The 18,586-nt window shown below is 47.2% G+C and overlaps 1 protein-coding gene across 2 annotated transcripts in view; it reads left to right on the top strand.

Moving 5' to 3' along the window:
- The window catches only part of TRIO (trio Rho guanine nucleotide exchange factor), a 527,884-nt gene that overhangs the window by 274,204 nt on the left and 235,094 nt on the right, over window positions 1-18,586 (top strand). For both annotated transcript variants that reach the window (XM_074987837.1, XM_074987838.1), the window contains exon 11: window positions 9,750-9,941. In XM_074987837.1, coding sequence (XP_074843938.1) covers window positions 9,750-9,941 — 192 coding nt within the window. The remainder of the gene's footprint in view (window positions 1-9,749; window positions 9,942-18,586) is intronic.

The following is an 18,586-nucleotide window of genomic DNA, read 5'->3' as shown; positions in this document are numbered from 1 at the left end:
CGTCAGCTCGTAGGGTGAGCGAGCTCGCGGCAGTCATGGCAACGCCACCCTGCACTGTTTTTTCCAAGGAGGCGGTAACCATACGGCTGCATCCAGCCTTTGTTCGCAAAGTTTCTTCCGAGTTTCACATTAACGAACCTATTGTTCTACCCTCGTTTTATCCAAAGCCTCATAACTCCAACGAAGAGGCGCGCCTACACCTCCTGGACGTGAGGAGGGCGCTAGCCTTCTACGTAGACAGGACCAAATCCTTCCGGAAAACGGATAGACTCCTAGTCTCCCTCGCTCCCAAATCGAAAGGAGAAGGTCTCTTCTTGCAGAGAATCTCAAAGCACATTGTATCCTGCATAAAAATGTGCTACGAGCTCAAAAAGACTCTTTTATCGGCCACTCCCTGGGCTCATTCCACTAGGGTGGTGGCGGCATCAACAGCCTTTTTCAAGGGCGTTGCGTTAAAAGACATTTGCAGAGCGGCGACCTGGTCATCGTACGACACCTTCGCGAAACATTACGCCCTTCACAGGGTATTCCAAGAGGATACCCGTCTCTCTGCAGCGGTCCTCTCGGGGACAAGCTGCACATAATCCGATTACCCACCTCCTATCTTGGGTTACTGCTGGGTAGTCACCTATTGTGGAGCACCCACGGGGACACTCGAAGAAGAAAGAAAAGTTACTCACCGTAGTAACGGTGGTTCTTCGAGATGTGTCCCCGTGGGTGCTCCACTACCTGCCCATCCTCCCCGCTTCGGATCTCTGTTAGTGTTTTGCAGGGGCACCCGAGGCGGTTGGTCGAGGAACTGGCGGGGACCGGATCGCGCACATGGCCAGGAGCGCGCAAGGGAGCGGCGCGCGCCGGCGCATGTGCGGTCCGGCAGAAACTGCTTGGAAGATGCGATCTGCGGTGCCGGGCAAGCCCGACACCTATTGTGGAGCACCCACGGGGACACATCTCGAAGAACCACCGTTACTACGGTGAGTAACTTTTCTTTATTCATCCTATACTATTTCTCCAGATTAGTTTACATTCCAACTCCCCAGGACTACTCAAATGAATCAGAATAAATTAGCAGATGGCAGGCAAAAGTGTTCATAATTCCCTGTGATATCAGCAGACTTCAGTCTCATGGCAGTTTAAACATTCTGATGCAAAAATGATGTTTTCATCTGCTCAATGAACAGGATAATATTGGTGTTCTATAGCTAGGCCGATAGAAGGATGATGAATTATACTGGCAAACATGTACACTAAGCAAATGATAGATACTAGGTATCTAAACTGGTTTGTTTATCAGTAAATGTCAGTATTTAAATTGGGAGATTGTGCTGTTTTCCTCTTGGGACATTTTTGCTGATGACTGCTGGAAGTGACACAGAGACATCCAAAATACGGTAAGGTATTAACAAAATCAGAAGCACACATGTAATAGGCAGTGTAAGTGTAAGCCAGGTCAATAGAAGGCCTACATTGTGTTTGTGTATCCCATCAGTGTAAATGCAAAGGGAATTTGTTATATTGGCTATAGGTGCACCTTTGCCTAGCAGTTATGAATAAGGGTAAGATTTTGTCACAGATATTTTCAGTAAAAGCCATGCACAGGTCATGGGCAATAAAGAAAAATTCATGGAACCTAGTGACCTGTCCCTGACTTTTACTAATAATATCCATGGTAAAATGGGTATCAGTGGAGTCCCCACATCACTTGGGCATCTGTACAGGCTCGGTATTGGAGCTGTAGTGGCTCCCACTATCTGTGGTAGCTCAGAACTCCAGGGAACCTTCTACCACTCCCAGTCAGTGTGGGTGGCAGGGGGACCCTGAAGCTTCCGGCCATTGTGAGTAGAAGTCACGGATTCCACGACTACTGTAACTGTGATGACAATATTAGAAAAACAAAAAAAGCAGTCAAGTAGCACCTTAAAGACTAACAAAATAATTTATTAGTTGTGAATATGTCTACAAAATATGTTAATTGTGACACAGACAAGTATTGCACACGTAAGCCAGAAGCAAATAGTAACAGTTACTATTAAATAGACTAATTTTGCCTTCAAAGAAGCAGTTATAGAGTCTACCTTTTCTTCCCTCCTAGCTATAATCTTTCATGATCTGTGTTGCGCAAATAAGAACATTTGTCCCACGTGCATAGGATTTCAATTTCAGTTACCTTTAACAGTCCTCTTATAGGACAAAAAAATCTCTGCTCAAAACCCATGGACACTGACAGTTGTTTTGTTATTATTCCCTCATGTGTTTGTGGGATTCTGACTCAGTTATTCCTTTTGTTGCAAATGTGGCTGAGAGATGTCCAGTTGTGCATCATGATATCTGCCCAAGATACAAGTATGGTGTACAAGCAGGAGTCTGTTAGCCATGTATTATCCATATGGAGGTTGCATCTTAATTAAGTTGATGCTCCATTTACGTGATTCGGAATCATGTCTAAACAAAAATCTCTTCTTGACCTGCCCTGCTGAGCCCATTTGTAGAGTAAGTCAAGGCTGAAATAAGGCCTTATGTTTGAACCAGCTATGATGAGACCATTGTAGCCACCTAGTAGTTACCTGGTAGTTCTTGTCCATTTTCTTCTATATTGATGGTGGCTGTGACTCTGTGCTATTTTGTGTAATTCACATTTAACTTCTGTATGAAGTACAGATAAGTTATATTTTGTGCTATAAAAGTATGTAGCCGGTGTTCATTTTCCTGCTGGATGTCTCATGGTAACAGCTACTGCAGGCCCTGTATTTAATTATGACACTTTCTCAGAGATAGTTAAAGCTATTTTATCTTTAAAAAATGTTCGCCGAGCCTAACAACTTTAATTGAAAATGTTTTGTTACTAAACAGAGTAAAGATGTGGTTGACTGTATGTGCAAAACTAATGTGATCTAAAAGATTCAATGCCGAAACTGCTCCAAGCACTGTGTTGGACAGAGGGGAAGCAAGTTCACCACCTGTATACATGCACATCAATTGGCTGTAAAATGGCCTGGTCCCTTAACATTATTCTCATTACATGAAGATAATACTGGCTACAAATTTGACTTCAGTAATGTGAAAGTAATAGGACAAGCTGGATCTAGACAGGGAAGAGAATTCTTGGAAGCATGGTTCTCTGGAATTGTGGCAGTTAACCCGCACGTTGATTTAGGTCCGGTGTTTGAACTTATGAGATCAAAGGACAATAGAAGAAGAACAGCTAATGAGGGTGGGATTAGGTGCAAATTGGTCTTAAATTGAAGACAGGAGTACTCAATCAGGATCTAATTACTGATAAGGTCTATGTGACAGGACTATATAAGGAATGGTTTGAAGATCTCAAACTAGGCACTGATGATGTTACTCAGTTTAGTAACGAAACGTTTGCAATTAAAGTTGTTAGGCTTGGCGAACATTTTTTAAAGACAAGTATAATTTTTTAAAGATAAAATGGAACTTCCTGAGCTACCTGTTTATATTTTTATTTTAAAATAGTTAAAGCTGATTTACACCAGGTATGGCTCCCTGTGTAGTTAGAAAATGTGCATGAACAGTTTCTAGGACCATGGTGTTCAGCTTGTCCTCTCAGTCTTCTGGAATTGCTTTAACTGTTGAATAGATATAGAATAACCTTGCATACTTTAGATCAGTTATATTAAATCCCTAGAGACATCTTCTCTTTGCATTTTGTTTATTCATCAGCCTGTCTTGGGGCATTGTCTAGCATAAGCCACCCTGTTTAAGTTCTCAGTTTCTGCCCACTGGCATACCTATATAGGAAGAGGCATTTCCACTTTGTCTTCACTAGTTGAAGCAAAGTTTACAGAAATGAGAACTGACCTTTTTTTCTGCATGTTGTACAAAGATAAAGAATCTGAACTGTTTTTTCAAAGTATTTTATGAATTTTACATTGATGTCTTAATTACGTTAAAGTCTTAATTCATCTAGATCATGTTCTATTGTTTAGAAAGATAAATCTGAAATGCTCAGGATGCAGCATGATGAGGATGCTTTCAGAATTCTTAAATAGAATTTCACAAGAATAAAATGTCAGATTTAATTATAAAATGGAAAATGATCTTTTTAGTCACACAGATGGCTGTGGGTGGGACCTTTGGTTCCCTGGGAAGTTGGCCAGTTTAGCCTTTCAGATTACAAATGTGATCACTTAACTTTCTTGTCTTGTTCATCTGTGTGAGCTTTGACTATAGCACTGAATACACATAAGTACTGAACAGGACTTGTGGTGGGTAGTGCACTCTGCTACCATGCAGGTGCAGGCTTCCTCAAGTACAATAGTTGAGAGACGCAGCACCTCCGTGATTGGAAAAAGGCAAACTTAGTGTCCATCTTTGAAAAAGGAATGGAGGACAGTCCCGGGAACAATAGGCTGGTCAGCTTTACCTCAGTCCCTGAAAAAATCATGGAGGCGAACCTCAGGAATCCATTTTGAAGCACTTGGAAGAGGGGAAATTGATCAAGACTAGTCAACATGGATTCACCAAGGTCAAGTCATGATCAGCTTCTGTGATGAGGTAACTGGCTTTGTGGACATGGGGAAGTCAATGGATGTGATATACCTTTACTTCAGCAAAGCTTTTGATACAGTCTCCCACAACATTCTTTACCATAAGTTAATAGATTGGATACCTCTACTGTAAGATGGATAGAAGGCTGGCTAGGTGGTCAGGTCCAACGGGTAGCAATCAGTGACTCAATGTCTGGTTGGCAGTCATTTTCTAGTGAGGTGCCCCAAGCATCAGTTCTAGGGCCAGTATTGTTCAACATCTTTATTAATGACCTGGATGAGGGGATGGATTGCACCCTCAGTAGATTTTCCGATGATACTAATCTAGGGGGAGAGGTAGATATGTTGAAGGGTAGGGATAGGGTCCAGAATGACCTTGATAAACTGCAGGATTGGGTCAAAAGAAATTTGATAAGTTTCAGCAAGGAGAAGGGCAGAGTCCTGCACTTGAGACGGAAGAATCCCAACCATTGTTACAGGCTTGGTGCCGACTGTCTAAGTGACAGTGCAGCAGAAGAGGACCTGGGGATTACAGCAGATGAGAGGCTGTATAGGAGTCAACAGTGTGCCCTTGTAGCCAAGAAGACTAACAACATATTGGGGTGCATTAGGAGAAGCATTTCCAGCAGAAGTAGGGAAGTTATTATTCCCCTCTGTTCGGCACTGGTGAGGCCTAATCTGGATTATTGCATCCAATTCTGAACCCTCTAGTAAAGAAAGGATGTGGATGCATTGGCGCAGGCCCAGTGGAGGGAGACAAAAATTAGGGTATGGAGCACATGACCTATCAGGAGAGGCTGAAGGATTCTGAACTTATTTTGCAGAAGAGAAGAGTGAAGGGCGATTTGATAGCAGCCTTTAACTTCCTCAAGGGAGGCTCTAAAGACGATGGAGAGAGGCTGTTTTCAGTAGTGATAGAAAGCAGAACAAGGAGCTGAGGGTCTGAAGTTATGGAAGGAGAGGTCTCAGTTGGATATTAGGTAAAACTATTTCACCAAGAGGGTAGTGAAGCACTGGAATGCGTTGCTTAGAGAGGTGGTAGAAACTCCATCCATACAGGTTTTTAAGTCCCTGCTTGACAAAGTCCTGGCAGGGAGGATTTAATTAGGACTGATCCTATTTCAGGCATGGTGGTGGACTAGATGACCTCCAAAGGTCCCTTCCAGCCCTATGATTCCATGATTTAGTATTGGAGAGTGGGAGGTGATACTATTTGTCTAGCCCAGGGGTCTGGAACCAAAATAGTGAGAAGAGCCATTTTTTCAAATTCAGTTAAAAAAAGCTGCAATACACATGAATAAGAGATAGTCTTTAATAAATATCATCAAAACGTGCTTTTTGTCACCCCATTTTAAGAACAACGTACGCACGATGATTTGTACTAGTTAGAAAGTTTTAGTTACTTTCACTCCCCCATCCCCAGACTTAACCTGTCTCAGCCCCAACCTGCCCTCCCCAGCCCCATACCCAGGCCTATCCTATCGCAGACCCAAACGTGCCCCCCCCAATTCCCCAGTGTAACCCCTCTCAGCACCCCCCATAATCAAACCCAGGATTAACCCACCTCAGCTGGACAAGTTCCTCCAGCTGCACATGTGCTGTTAGTGCTCCTCCTCTCCCATCCTCCTCATCCAGGCTGTGCAACTCCAGAAGGGGCAAACTTGGACGCTTCCCCCCTGCCACAGCTGTCTTGCTCATGTTCCGCTCAAGTGGCTTCCTGCCCTACACGCTGAAATAATGGAACTAAATTTAATTGGTTTAATGGCTAGAGTCCTGCCAGCTGTTAAACCAGTTCAATTTACTTCCATTATTTCAGTGCGGCAGGGCAGGGAGTGGCAAGAGGAGGCAGCGGCGGCAGCATCTGGAGCCGCAAGTGACTCATTGAAAGCCACATGTGGCTTTGGAACCATAGGCTGCCGACCCCAGTCTAGTGCGTGCACAGCTTAATTCAAAAACACCAAGCCAATTTATTATATTGAACAAGTAAAAAGTCAAAATAGGTGAAAGCAGCATTGAGACAGAAATGGATGTTGATTGCAAAGTGTACAAAACTTTTGCGCTGCAAGTAGATAATACCGCTGAGTACTTTGAAAGGTGATTGAAACATGTTTACAGTTAATTTCAAAATATTTATGTTGATTTTTAAGAAAAACAACAGTTAGGGGAAGTGAGAGGGAGGTTGTAGGAATGTGTTTTGGGAGAAACATGCCACCACTGCTGGAGTATTAGTGTTCTAGTTCGTGTGAATTTTTTTAACGTTTTACATCACAAGCACTTTCCAACTGAGGAACTCAAAGCAATTTTACACACCTTGATAAAAGATCTTACTATTGCCTCTGTCCTACCTGAGATACATTAAGACTCTCTGCTTTACATACATGGGCGCAAAGATGAACATACGAATTTATATAGAAGTTGCCTAGTAACTCAGTGGCAAAGCAAGCAAAGAGAACTCAGATTACCTGTCTCCCTGTCATGTTGTAGGTCGCATCTACAATAGAAACTTTGATTGGAATGGTAATGCCTGTTGGGGGCGTTATTTATTTTCTTTTCCTTTCCACACCAGCAAAGGTCAAGTGTAGGCATCTACCAGTACAGTTTTTCTGTGGGGACCTAATATAAGCTTTAGTGGCAATAGCACTCCTTTGCTGGCGTAGGCTTCATCTGTATTGTTAAGGTTTGCCAGTAATGCTATGTGACAAACCTTTTCTTATGTAGGCTAGGCCTCTGTCTTCTTCCTCTTTAGTTGCTAAAAGCTCCCCAGTACAGTAAGCTCTCAAGTTACACAGAGATTGTGTTTCTGCAATCCCCGCATAACTCAGATTTTCACGCAAGTTGAGGGGAGATGGGAACAAGGCTGCAGCAGCTACCCTGGGCTTGCCGGACCCAGGAAACTGAGCAGTCCACCAGGGCTGGTCAGTTTCCTGCCTCCCAGAGTGTTGGGGAGCCAGGATCCAGGGGGCAGCTTGGTTCCAGTCTCCTTGCCCCTGGCAGGACCCAGAAACTGACCAGCAGTGGGGAGATGGGAACCAGGCTACCACTGCTTCCAGTCTCCCTTAGGCTTGCAGGACCTGGGATACTGACTAGCTCACGGCAGGTCAGTTTCCCAGGTTCCACAAGCAGCAAGGCAAGTGGCTGCTGCTGGGGGGGCTGGGCTGGGAGCCCAGTCTCAGGGAGGCAGGGAACTTCTACCCCCTAGCCAGACACACTGAGGTTCACTCTGCCGGCTGGGCGCTGCCCACATGGCTTCCACCAGTGGGCCTGCGGGGTCTCCCCACTGCCACCCCCTGTCTTGTAAATGTGAGATGTGCATTTTGAATATGCGTATCTTGAGGGATTACTATAGTGTTTGTAGTGTAAACGTTACGGATCTCCACTAGTGTATGAAACCTGTACATCATTCAAAGTATAGCGCCCTGAACAGTATCTTTCAAAAGCAGCAAGAAAGGTAAAAGTAAGTGAAATTTCTGAATTTCAGTTTTAATAAATAATGAAATGTACTTGTTTGAGAAAATCTCTTTTCAAGTCACAGTTGCTCTCTTGGAAGGGAAATTGTTTTCATGTCAGATACTTGTGTCTTTTGGTTCTGTGGGTTTTGTTGTTTGTTCAATATTGTGCTTAGACTTCTCTCCCTTTTGCAGTGGCTGAACTCTTGTTTTACCTTTGCAAAAGCAGAGTCAATCAGCGCTCCGCACCTGGAAAAGGATTCCTTGTGCCGTTTCCAGAATTTCCTTTACTTGGTCCTGTGCACCAACACCACTGCTCTTCCATTGTGCCCTCTCTATGCTCTATTTCAATACCTCATCACAGCCCAATTTATTTGCTTTTGCAAGGAGACCTCTGACGATATTTTCCTCTATTGACTCCTCATACATCATTGCTCTCAGTTATATGATATTTTTTCTAAATATCTTACTTAAAAAGGTAAATTAAAATCATTTGGTTTTGGTCATTGCTCTTGTATTAGTGCTTAGAAAAGCCTTGTGATTTAACAGTGTGGCTGTGTCTACACGGGCACAAATCTTCGAAATAGACATATTTCGAAGATTACTAATGAGGCACTGAATATTCAATTCAGCGCTTCATTAGCATTAGGACGCTTCCGGCTGAGGCACTTCGAAAGCCCTGCTTTCAAAAGCGTGCAGCTTGGCGCAGCTACACAGGGGTCATTTTTGAAAGGACCCCACCCCTTTCGAAATCGCCTTATTCCAATCAGTGATTAGGATAAGGAGATCTTGAAAGGTGCAGGGTCCTTTCGAAAAGGACCACCGTGTAGCTGCGCCAAGCCGCACGCTTTCAAAAGCGGGGCTTTCGAAGCACCGTGGGCAGAAGCGTCCTAATGCTAATCAGGTTCTGAATATTCAATTCAGCGCCTCATTAGTAATCTTCAAAATGGCCATTAGCATGTCTATTTCAAAGATTTGTGTCCGTGTAAACATACGCTATATGTTACTGCTTTTTCAAATGGTTGTTTAACAATGTTCCTTGTCAACACGTCAGGCCTTAAAACTGACTTACAGTCTTGTGGTGGATTTTTGGCACTGTAGCCCTGGAATGAATGGACCATGTCCTGCATTTTAGGTAAGGGGATTTTCTATGTTAGTAGAAATTCTGCTTCACTCATGACATGTTTTAATTGCATGATTAGAATACCACAAAAAACAATAAGAAACATAAACAACAAAATATGAAAATTCACCCTGTTTTATTTGAATGAATTGGATATTTGTTCCGCTTTTCCTAACAGGAGAAAAACACATATTTCAAATACAAAAGTGTGAAAGGATAATAATTGTTAAAACCAGGCTTCAAAGAGTTAGAACTCTAAAAATTTCCATCCCTTGTCCCCCAAAAGACCAGCAGCTAAAGGTCTTTGTGTTTTCTATGAACGTGAAGCAAAGTGTAGAAAACATATATAGATGTTTCCTTTATTCTTTTAGTTGACTGTATGCAAAAATCCTAAACATTTTATTGCCCAGTCTATGTAAAGTTATAGCTTGTCTGAAAATATTCTCTTTTCTGCAGTGTATTAAAGGGCAATGTGAGAGGATTAGACAGTTACTACCCTCATGAGCATCAGAAGGTTATTGACATGAGATTCCATCAATCTAATACTTTATTCATTTTTCCAGTGTGTTTCCCTAAATGGACAATATTACTGCATCTTTAGATGCTTACAGGCCAGCATTGCCTTCTGTTCACTTACGCCTGTAAAACAATCATTTTATTTTTCTGCAGAACACTTATACCAATGCAGATAAATTACTGGAAGCAGCCGAGCAGCTGGCTCAGACAGGGGAGTGTGATCCAGAAGAGATTTATCAAGCTGCACACCAGTTAGAAGACAGAATTCAGGATTTTGTTCGACGTGTGGAGCAGCGCAAGATCCTACTGGACATGTCTGTATCTTTTCACACTCACGTTAAAGAGGTAAGTTGACCCCAAAATTTTGTAAGTGGCTGGCACACTGGAAAAGGGTGTGGCATGAGTAATGTTTTCTTTGGTATAACATACTTAATGAGATACCACAAACCCCAACTGTTCAGTGAACATTTACTTCAGAACTGAGTCTTTTGTCCTGTTCTGTTGTCACTGCAGTGCTACCTGTCTCTGCACATTGACAGTCCTTGCCAACTAATTATCCATGATTGTTATTATTTACATTATGGTGTCTATTAAAGGCTCAGATGGTCTCCGTAGCCTCCATCATTCCTTCCCTGGACCCAGGAGTCTGGTGTGTGGCCCTTGAATTGTGGTTTTCCTGTGGTTCAGAGTGGGCTCAAACTATAGTTCACAGTCCTCCCATTCAGTCTGGCAGTGGTACTGAGAGTGTTTGCCAAGTGCACATCTGATTGCTGCTTACCCGAGACACCACTGTGTCCAAATATACCTGTACCTTGACAACTGGCTTCTCAAAGGCAGCTCCAGGCTCTCAAGTTCAGAGGGACATCATGGAGTTGCAGGCCACGTGCAGGTTGTGAATACTGAAAAGTCCACATTTGTTACTGCACAGAGCTTATCGGAACAGTACTAGACCTGACCCACTGTAGAGCTTTGCTGCCATTGGACAGGTGTCAAGCTTTGACAAACCTTATGATGGTAGTATCCATGTTTCCACTTTCAGCATCCAGGGTGTGCCTGCACCTGCTTGGCCACATAGCAGAGTGCAGGTACGTGCTATACCATGCCAGGCTTCCAGTAGCAATGGCGGGCATCCACCTGCTCCCTGGAAAAAGTTGTCATTCCCTCAGCAGTATTCATCTTATTAAGGTGATGGACCAAAAGCGAGAATGTCCTTTGAAGAGCCTGGTTCAACAGTCCCACTCCTTCATTGAGGTGTTGTCAGTTGGTCTGCAGAGTCATGGGAATCATAGAATCAGAGGACACTGCAACTGGAAGGGACCTTGAAAGCTCATCGAGTCCAGTCCCTGCCCTCACAGAAGGACCAAGCACCATCTTGACCATCCCTGATAGATGTCTGTGTAACCTGCTCTTAAATATCTCCAGAGATGGAGATTCCCCAACCTCCCTAGGCAATTTATTCCAGTGTTTAACCAACCTGACAGTTCAGAAGCTTTTCCTAATGTCCAATCTAAACCTCCCTTGTTGCAGTTTAAGCTCATTGCTTCTTGTCCTATCCTCAGAGGCAAAAAAGAAATTTTTTCTCCCTCCTCCTTGTAACCCTCTTTTAGATACTTGTAAATCACTACCATGACCCTTCTCAGTCTTCTCTTTTCTAAACTAAACAAGCTCAGTTCTTTCAGTCTTTCCTTGGAGCTTATGTTCTCTAGATCTTTAATCATTTTTGTTGCTTTTCTCCGGACCTTCTCCAGTTTCTCCACATCCCTCTTGAAATGTGGTGCTCAGAACTGGACACAGTACAGTAGACCCTTTTAATGCATGATTTTGAGTTGCACTTAACTTGCATTAACATGAGTAAAGCGCAACTCAAAATCTTGCTCCCCCAGGCCCTGCCTCAGCCCCCTCAGCCCTAGCTCACCCCCCACCCCCATATCTGGCTGAAGCTCCAGTTCACCACCCCTCACATGCAGCTCCAGCTCAAACACCATCCCCCTGCCCCCATCAGTTCATCAGCTGCACGCAGCTCCAGCTCAACCCCCTTCCCCATACCCCAATCCACCCCTGGCTTAACCCCACCCCATCCCCTCCTCATGGCTCAAACCCACCGCCAGGCTTAACCCCCCCACAACCCCAGGACTTACCTTTCAAAAGGAGCTCTAGTTCTTCTACGAGTGTCCCCGTGGGTGCTCCACAATAGGGGTTGGGCTCGCCCCGGCGCCGCAGATCGGAAACTTTCCAGCAGTTTCTCCTGGACCGCGCATGCGCCGGCACGCGCCGCTCCCTTGCGCGTCCCCAGCCACGTGCGCGATCCAGTCCCCGCCAGTTCCTTCTCAACCGCCATCAGCTGCAGACGGAATCCGCTCAGGCTACGGCCAGAGTTAGCTTAGTTAGAGTTCTTTCAGTGTAAACTGTTGTTTTTTTTTCTTGCAAAAAAAAAAAAAGAGAAAAAGAAGAAAGGACAAATATATATATATAATATAAAAAAAGATTTAGTAAAGAGAGAAGAGGAGCGGAGAAGACGCGGGAACGTGAAGGCCAGTAGGCCTCTGGCCACGGCGGGCTGCGGTCCGCGAAAGTGGAACAGGCACAAATCTAGCGCTAAGTACCCTATTAACAACTCAAAGACTCACCGCAATGTCCTCTTCAGCATTCAAAAATGTGAGTCCTGCCGTGAAGCTATGCCGGCCTCCGATGGGCATAGTCAATGCATTAGGTGCCTGGGGGAATCACATGTTACCCAGAAGTGTTCCCATTGTGCAAAGCTCACAGCCAGGGCCAGAAAAGACAGAGAAATGCGGCTGAAAATGCTGTTGTTTGATGAGGCCCTCCAGCCCGACGTGCCGGAGAGGCCTCAATCGGAGGGACCCCCTGGTCTCCATAAAAGGAAGGCGGCTTCCCTCACTCCCTCGGTGCAGAAACGGAGGAAACTCTCTCCAGCGCAATGCCTGCCGGCGGTCACAGCGAGCGGGATGGGCGTAGCACACAGCCCCCAGCCGCAGATCCAAACAAGCGGCAGGGCAGCAGCGCACGTGGCAGAGAGGCTGAGCCTCCGATTACTAAACAGCCGGCACGCGCAGCTCTCAGAGTGGCGGCCAGGCAAGCGCCACAAGCGGCACCGAACCCCGCGGCGCCAGCAGTGCAGGGCCAACAGGCACGCAGCCTGCAGGCACCGGAAGACGTTATCAGCGCGGCACCGCAGCTGAGCGTGCCGAGCGCAGCGCCGACAGCGGGGCCGAGATCCCCGCCACAGGAGGGGGCGGTGCCAGCCCCGCAGGGGAGGGGTAAGGCAAGAGCGAAAACCCAGCACCGCAGCCCTTCTCCGGACAGGGCTGCAATGCTACTCTCAACAAGCCTACCCCTTATGCTGCGCACGCCACCCAGAAGACATGGGTCTCCTGCAGCCTACCCAGAGCCGCCTCCTCCGTTCCTCCAACCAGCGTCACCATGGCTTGGGCCACCTTCGCCTTTTCTGGGATTGGATCCCTTGGAGTACTATCACAAACCAGTTTCACCACTGTCTGAATCATCACGGAGATCTTGCTCTCCCAGACACTGGGGGTACACACCCCGAGAGTGGTCCAGGTCTCCATCCCAGGAACCATGCCCGTGCTGCCATGGTCGCTCTTACCATGCGGGGCACAGACACCCCAGGCATACACCTAGGGGCAGGTCCCCCCCGACCGTCCAGTACCCCCGTGGACACTCTCCGACGGGGACGGAAACACAGTTGTCTCAAGGGGAGCTGATTTTGGAACCCCGAGACTTTCCTTCACAAGCCTCTAGCGAGCGGGTGTACCATCGACCGCAAGAACCTGAGAGTTCGAGGGAGGCTTACCCTAGTGGTTCCTCCTTGTCCTCCCCCGATGAGGCTACGGCCCCTGGGGACGTTGCTCCACCGGACGACCTCAAACAGTTTCAGGAGCTGTTTAAAAGGGTGGCTTTCACGCAAGGCATCCAAACAGCAGAGGTACAGGAGAAGCATCACAAACTCCTGAAAAATCTGAGACCCCTGGCTTCATCCAAAATCGCTATCCCGCTCGACGAAGCCATCATGGAGTCAGCCACTACCATATGGCAGACCCCGGCTTCCGCTCCACCTACAAACAAGAGAGCGGATAAGAAATACTTCGTCCTGGCGAAGGGCATGGAGTTCCTTTTTAGTCACCCACAACCAAATTCATTGGTGGTAGAATCGTCTCAGCAGAGATCAAAGACTTCCCAGTACAAAGTGGGGGGTACGGACAGAGATGCCAAGAAGCTAGAGCTGTTCGGCAGAAAGGTGTACTCCTCCTCCACCCTGCTGTTGAGAGTGCCAAATTATGCAGCACATCTAGCGAACCATAATTTCGACAATTACTCCAGGCTTACTTCTCTCATGGATTCGCTTCCGGAAGATAAGAAGCCGGTGCTGAAGGCGATTGTGCAAGCGGGCTATGCACCTTCGAGGACAGGAGTCCAGATCTCCCTGGACGTGGCAGACACGGCGGCACGCTCAACGGCTACAGCAGTGGTCATGCGCAGGAAATCCTGGCTTCAGACATCGGGTGTCCCGAGGGATCTGTAGGCGAAGATTGTTGATCTCCCCTTTGACACGCAGAAGTTGTTTGCAGATTCAACCGATTTGGTCCTTCACTCCAGTAAGGACTCAAGAGCTACACTCAGAACTCGGGGTATTTATACCCCTCCATACAGAAAGAAAAAGTATTACCCTCAGCAAAGATGATACCCGTACCAACCACAGCGTGCTCACTACCAACGGGGCTATGACCAAGGGTGACATCAACAGCAGCAACAGTATAGAACTCCTAGGCAACGTTCCCAACAAAGCTGTGCATCCTCAGGGCAGGCCCAAAGGCAACAAGTTTGACGGGCAGGTCGAGGGCTGCACTATCACTACCATCGCGCAATGCCATCCCCAGCTAATGTTCCATCATCGCCTCCGACCGTTCCACCCCCAATGGCAAAAGATCACCACAGACAAATGAGTACTGGAGATCATAGCCACGGGTTACGCGATCCCCTCCCAGTCGCTCCCACCGCCGAAACCTCCGCCCAGGTCTCACCTCAGGGATGCTTCCCACGAGGCGAGACTCAAACAGGAGGTGGACCACCTTATGTTCATAGGGGCGGTGGAAAAAGTGCCGGAGCGATTCCAGGGGAAAGGTTTTTATTCACGATACTTCCTTACAGAGAAGAAAACAGGAGGCTGGAGGCCCATCTTAGATCTTCAGGGCCTCAACCGGTACTTGTGCACACAACGTTTTCGGATGATCACAGTCGCCTCTATACTCACGGCACTGGACGAGGGAGATTGGTTTGCAGCCCTCGACTTACAAGATGCGTATTTTCATATAACGATCCACCCGGCACACAGATGCTTTCTCCGTTTTATGGTCGGCAAGGAGCATTTCCAATACAAGGTTCTTCCATTCGGCCTCTCCTCGGCCCCCAGAGTCTTTACCAAAACCCTGGCAGTGGTGTCAGCCTACCTGCACAGACAAGGGGTATTTATATTCCCATATCTGGATGACTGCCTACTGAAAGGGACCCCGAAGGCAGAGGTACTACGCATGATACGCGTAACAGCAGACACGTTTTCTTCGCTGGGCCTGGTCATCAACCTCGCAAAGTCCAAGACCGACCCCACACAAGACATAGAGTTCGTAGGGGCACTTATAAACTCTATTACAGCAAGGGTCTATCTACCCGACGCCCGCTTTCGCGCCATCAGTTCGCTGGTGCAAGTCATTACATGCAGCCCCACGGTGCCGGTCTTAACGTGCTTGCAGCTGCTAGGCCACATGGCAGCAGTAACGTTTGTGGTGCAGAACGCCAGATTGCATATGCGCAGCCTGCAACATTGGCTGGCGAGCGTCTACAAGCCGGCATCCCACACTGTCCGCAGGGTGGTGTCGCCCACGACAGAGGTGCGCAGATCCCTGCAGTGGTGGGTAAACCCCAAGAACATGCTGACAGGGGTACCCTTTCACCAACCACAAATCTCTATTTTTCTTAATACAGACGCTTCCCACATAGGATCGGGAGCTCACATCGGTGACAAAGCGACGCAAGGACTATGGTCCCCTACGGAACAGTCACTGCACATAAATATACTGGAGCTCAGAGCAGTGTTCAACGCCTGCAAACACTTTCGAGACCACATACAAGGCAAAGTAGTCGGGACCAATACAGACAATACCTCCACCATGTTTTATATAAATCGACAAGGAGGAGCTCGATCCCGTGCCCTATACGCGGAAGCAGTCTGGCTGTGGAACTGGTGCATCGCCAACAATATAACGTTGAAAGCCTCGTATTTGCCGGGCGCTCACAACGTGAAAGCAGACCAGCTGAGCAGGCGCTTTGCACTCACGCACGAATGGCAGATCCGTTCCGATCTGCTATGACCAATCTTTCACACATGGGGGTTTCCTCAGATAGATCTGTTTGCCACTCAGCACAACAAGAAGTGTCCCCAGTACTGCTCCAGGGCAGGATTGGGGCGGGGGTCCCTGGGGGACGCATTCGCGATTTCATGGAAGGGCCCCCTACTTTACGCGTTTCCCCCCACAGTGCTCATCCACAAGGTCTTGCAGAAAGCCAGAAGGGAGAGAGCCCGCATGATTCTAGTAGTCCCAACGTGGGATCGACAGCAATGGTTCCCCTTGCTTCTGCGCATGTCGGACCGCCTACCGCTCCCCCTTCCAGTGGCAGCAGACCTACTCACGCAGGCCCAGGGGTTCATAGTGCACCCACACCCTCAATGCCTGCACCTACAAGCATGGCTAATCCATGGCTCAGCTCCCTAGAGAGTACATGTACGGAGGGAGTACAGCAAGTCCTGGAGAGTAGCCGAAGGACCTCCACCAGGAAGACCTACAAACAGAAATGGACTCAATTCACTGCATGGTGTTCTGCCAAGCGGTTAGCTCCCCTTGATGTTCCTATACTTGTAATACTAGAATACTTACTGCACCTCAAGAGGGGCATGCTTTCCCTATCCTCGCTAAAGGTCCACCTCGCCGCTATATCTGCTTTTCAGCATGAAGAGGAGGGGCCCCACGGTATTTGCCCATCCTATTGTTACCAGGTTCCTGAAGGGGCTGGTAAACCTGTACTTCCTTTGGAAACCGATTCCACCATCGTGGAAGTTGGACCTGGTGCTCAGCACGCTAATGGGCCCACCTTTTGAACACTTAGCCACAGTTCCCCTACGTCTCCTTACGATAAAAACAACCTTCCTCCTTGCAATCACGTCAGCTTGCAGGGTGAGCGAGCTTGCAGCAGTTATGGCAACGCCGCCCTGCACAGTATTCTCAAAGGAGGCGGTAACCTTACTGCTGCACCCGGCCTTTGTTCTGAAAGTTTCTTCAGAGTTCCACCTTAACGAACCTATAGTTTTACTCTCGTTTTACCCGAAGCCTCACAGCTCTGGCAAGAAGGCACGCCTACATCTCCTGGACGTGAGGAGGGCGTTGGCCTTCTACATAGACAGAACTAAGTCCTTCTGGAAAACGGACAGACTTCTAGTCTCTCTTGCTCCCAGGTTGAAAGGAGAGGGTCTCTCTTCACAGAGAATCTCGAAGCACATTGTGTCCTGTATAAAAATGTGCTACGAACTTCGAAAGACTCCTTTGCTGGCCCCGCCTAGGGCTCACTCCACCAGGGCGGTGGCGGCATCAACAGCCTTCTTCAAGGGCATTGCCTTGAAAGACATCTGTAGAGTGGCGACCTGGTCATCCTATGACACCTTCGCTAAGCATTATGCTCTGCACTGGGTATTCGAAGAGGATACCCGTCTGTTGACTGCAGTCCTTTCAGGGGCAAGCTGCACATAAACTGATTACCCACCTCCTTACTTGGTTTACTGCTGGGTAGTCACCTATTGTGGAGCACCCACGGGGACACTCGTAGAAGAAAGAGAAGTTACTCACCATAGTAACGGTGGTTCTTTGAGATGTGTCCCTATGGGTGCTCCACCACCCGCCCATCTTCCCCGCTTCGGATCTCTGTTTAGTGTTTTCCAGGGGCATCTGAGGCGGTTGGTCAAGGAACTGGCAGGGACCGGACCGTGCACGTGGCCGGGGACGCGCAAGGGAGCGGTGCGCGCCGGCTCATGCGCGGTCCGGGAGAGACTGCTGGAAAGTTTCTGATCTGCGGCGCCAGAGCGAGCCCGACACCTATTGTGGAGCACCCACGGGGACACATCTTGAAGAACCACTGTTACTACGGTGAGTAACTTCTCTTTCTCCGGCTTCTTCCCTGGCTGCATAACATGCATTCCACTGGGGAAAAATGCCACCCCGCCCCCCAACTTAAGTGAAATTCGGGGTACACAAAAGTGCATGGGAACACAACCCTCATGTAAATCGAGGGTCTGCTATACTCCGATTGAGGCTTAATCAGCACAGAGTAGAGCGGAAGAATGACTTCTCGTGTCTTGCTCACAACACTCCTGTTAATGTATCCCAGAATCATGTTTGCTTTTTTTGCAAAAGGATCACCCTGTTGACTCATATTTAGTTTGTGGTCCACTGTGACACCTAGATCACTTTCTGCAGTACTCATTCCTGGACAGTCCCTTCCCATTTTTGATGTGTGAAACTGATTATTTCTTCAAGTGGAGCACTTTGCATTTGTCCTTATTAAACTTCATCCTGTTTACCTCAGACCATTTCTCCACTTTGCCAGATCATTTTGAATTCTGACCCTCTACTCCAAAGCAGTTGCAACCCCTCCTACCTTGGTATCATCTGCAAATTTACTAAGCATACTCTCTATGCTAATATCTAAATTGTTGATGAAGATATTGAACAGAACCGTTCCCAAAACAGACCCCTGTGGAACCTCGCTTGTTATGCCCTTCCAGCATGATTGTGAACGATTAATAACTACTCTCTGAGAATAGTTATTAAGCCAGTTATGCTCGCACCTTATAGTAGCCCCATTTAAGTTGTATTTGCCTAGTTTATTGATAAGAAGATCATACAAGA

The sequence above is a fragment of the Carettochelys insculpta genome, chromosome 2, assembly GCF_033958435.1.
Source record: "Carettochelys insculpta isolate YL-2023 chromosome 2, ASM3395843v1, whole genome shotgun sequence".
Classification (NCBI taxonomy): Eukaryota; Metazoa; Chordata; order Testudines; family Carettochelyidae; genus Carettochelys; species Carettochelys insculpta.
Note: the sequence above shows the minus strand (reverse complement) of the source record. Positions and strands in the feature narration are given on the sequence as shown.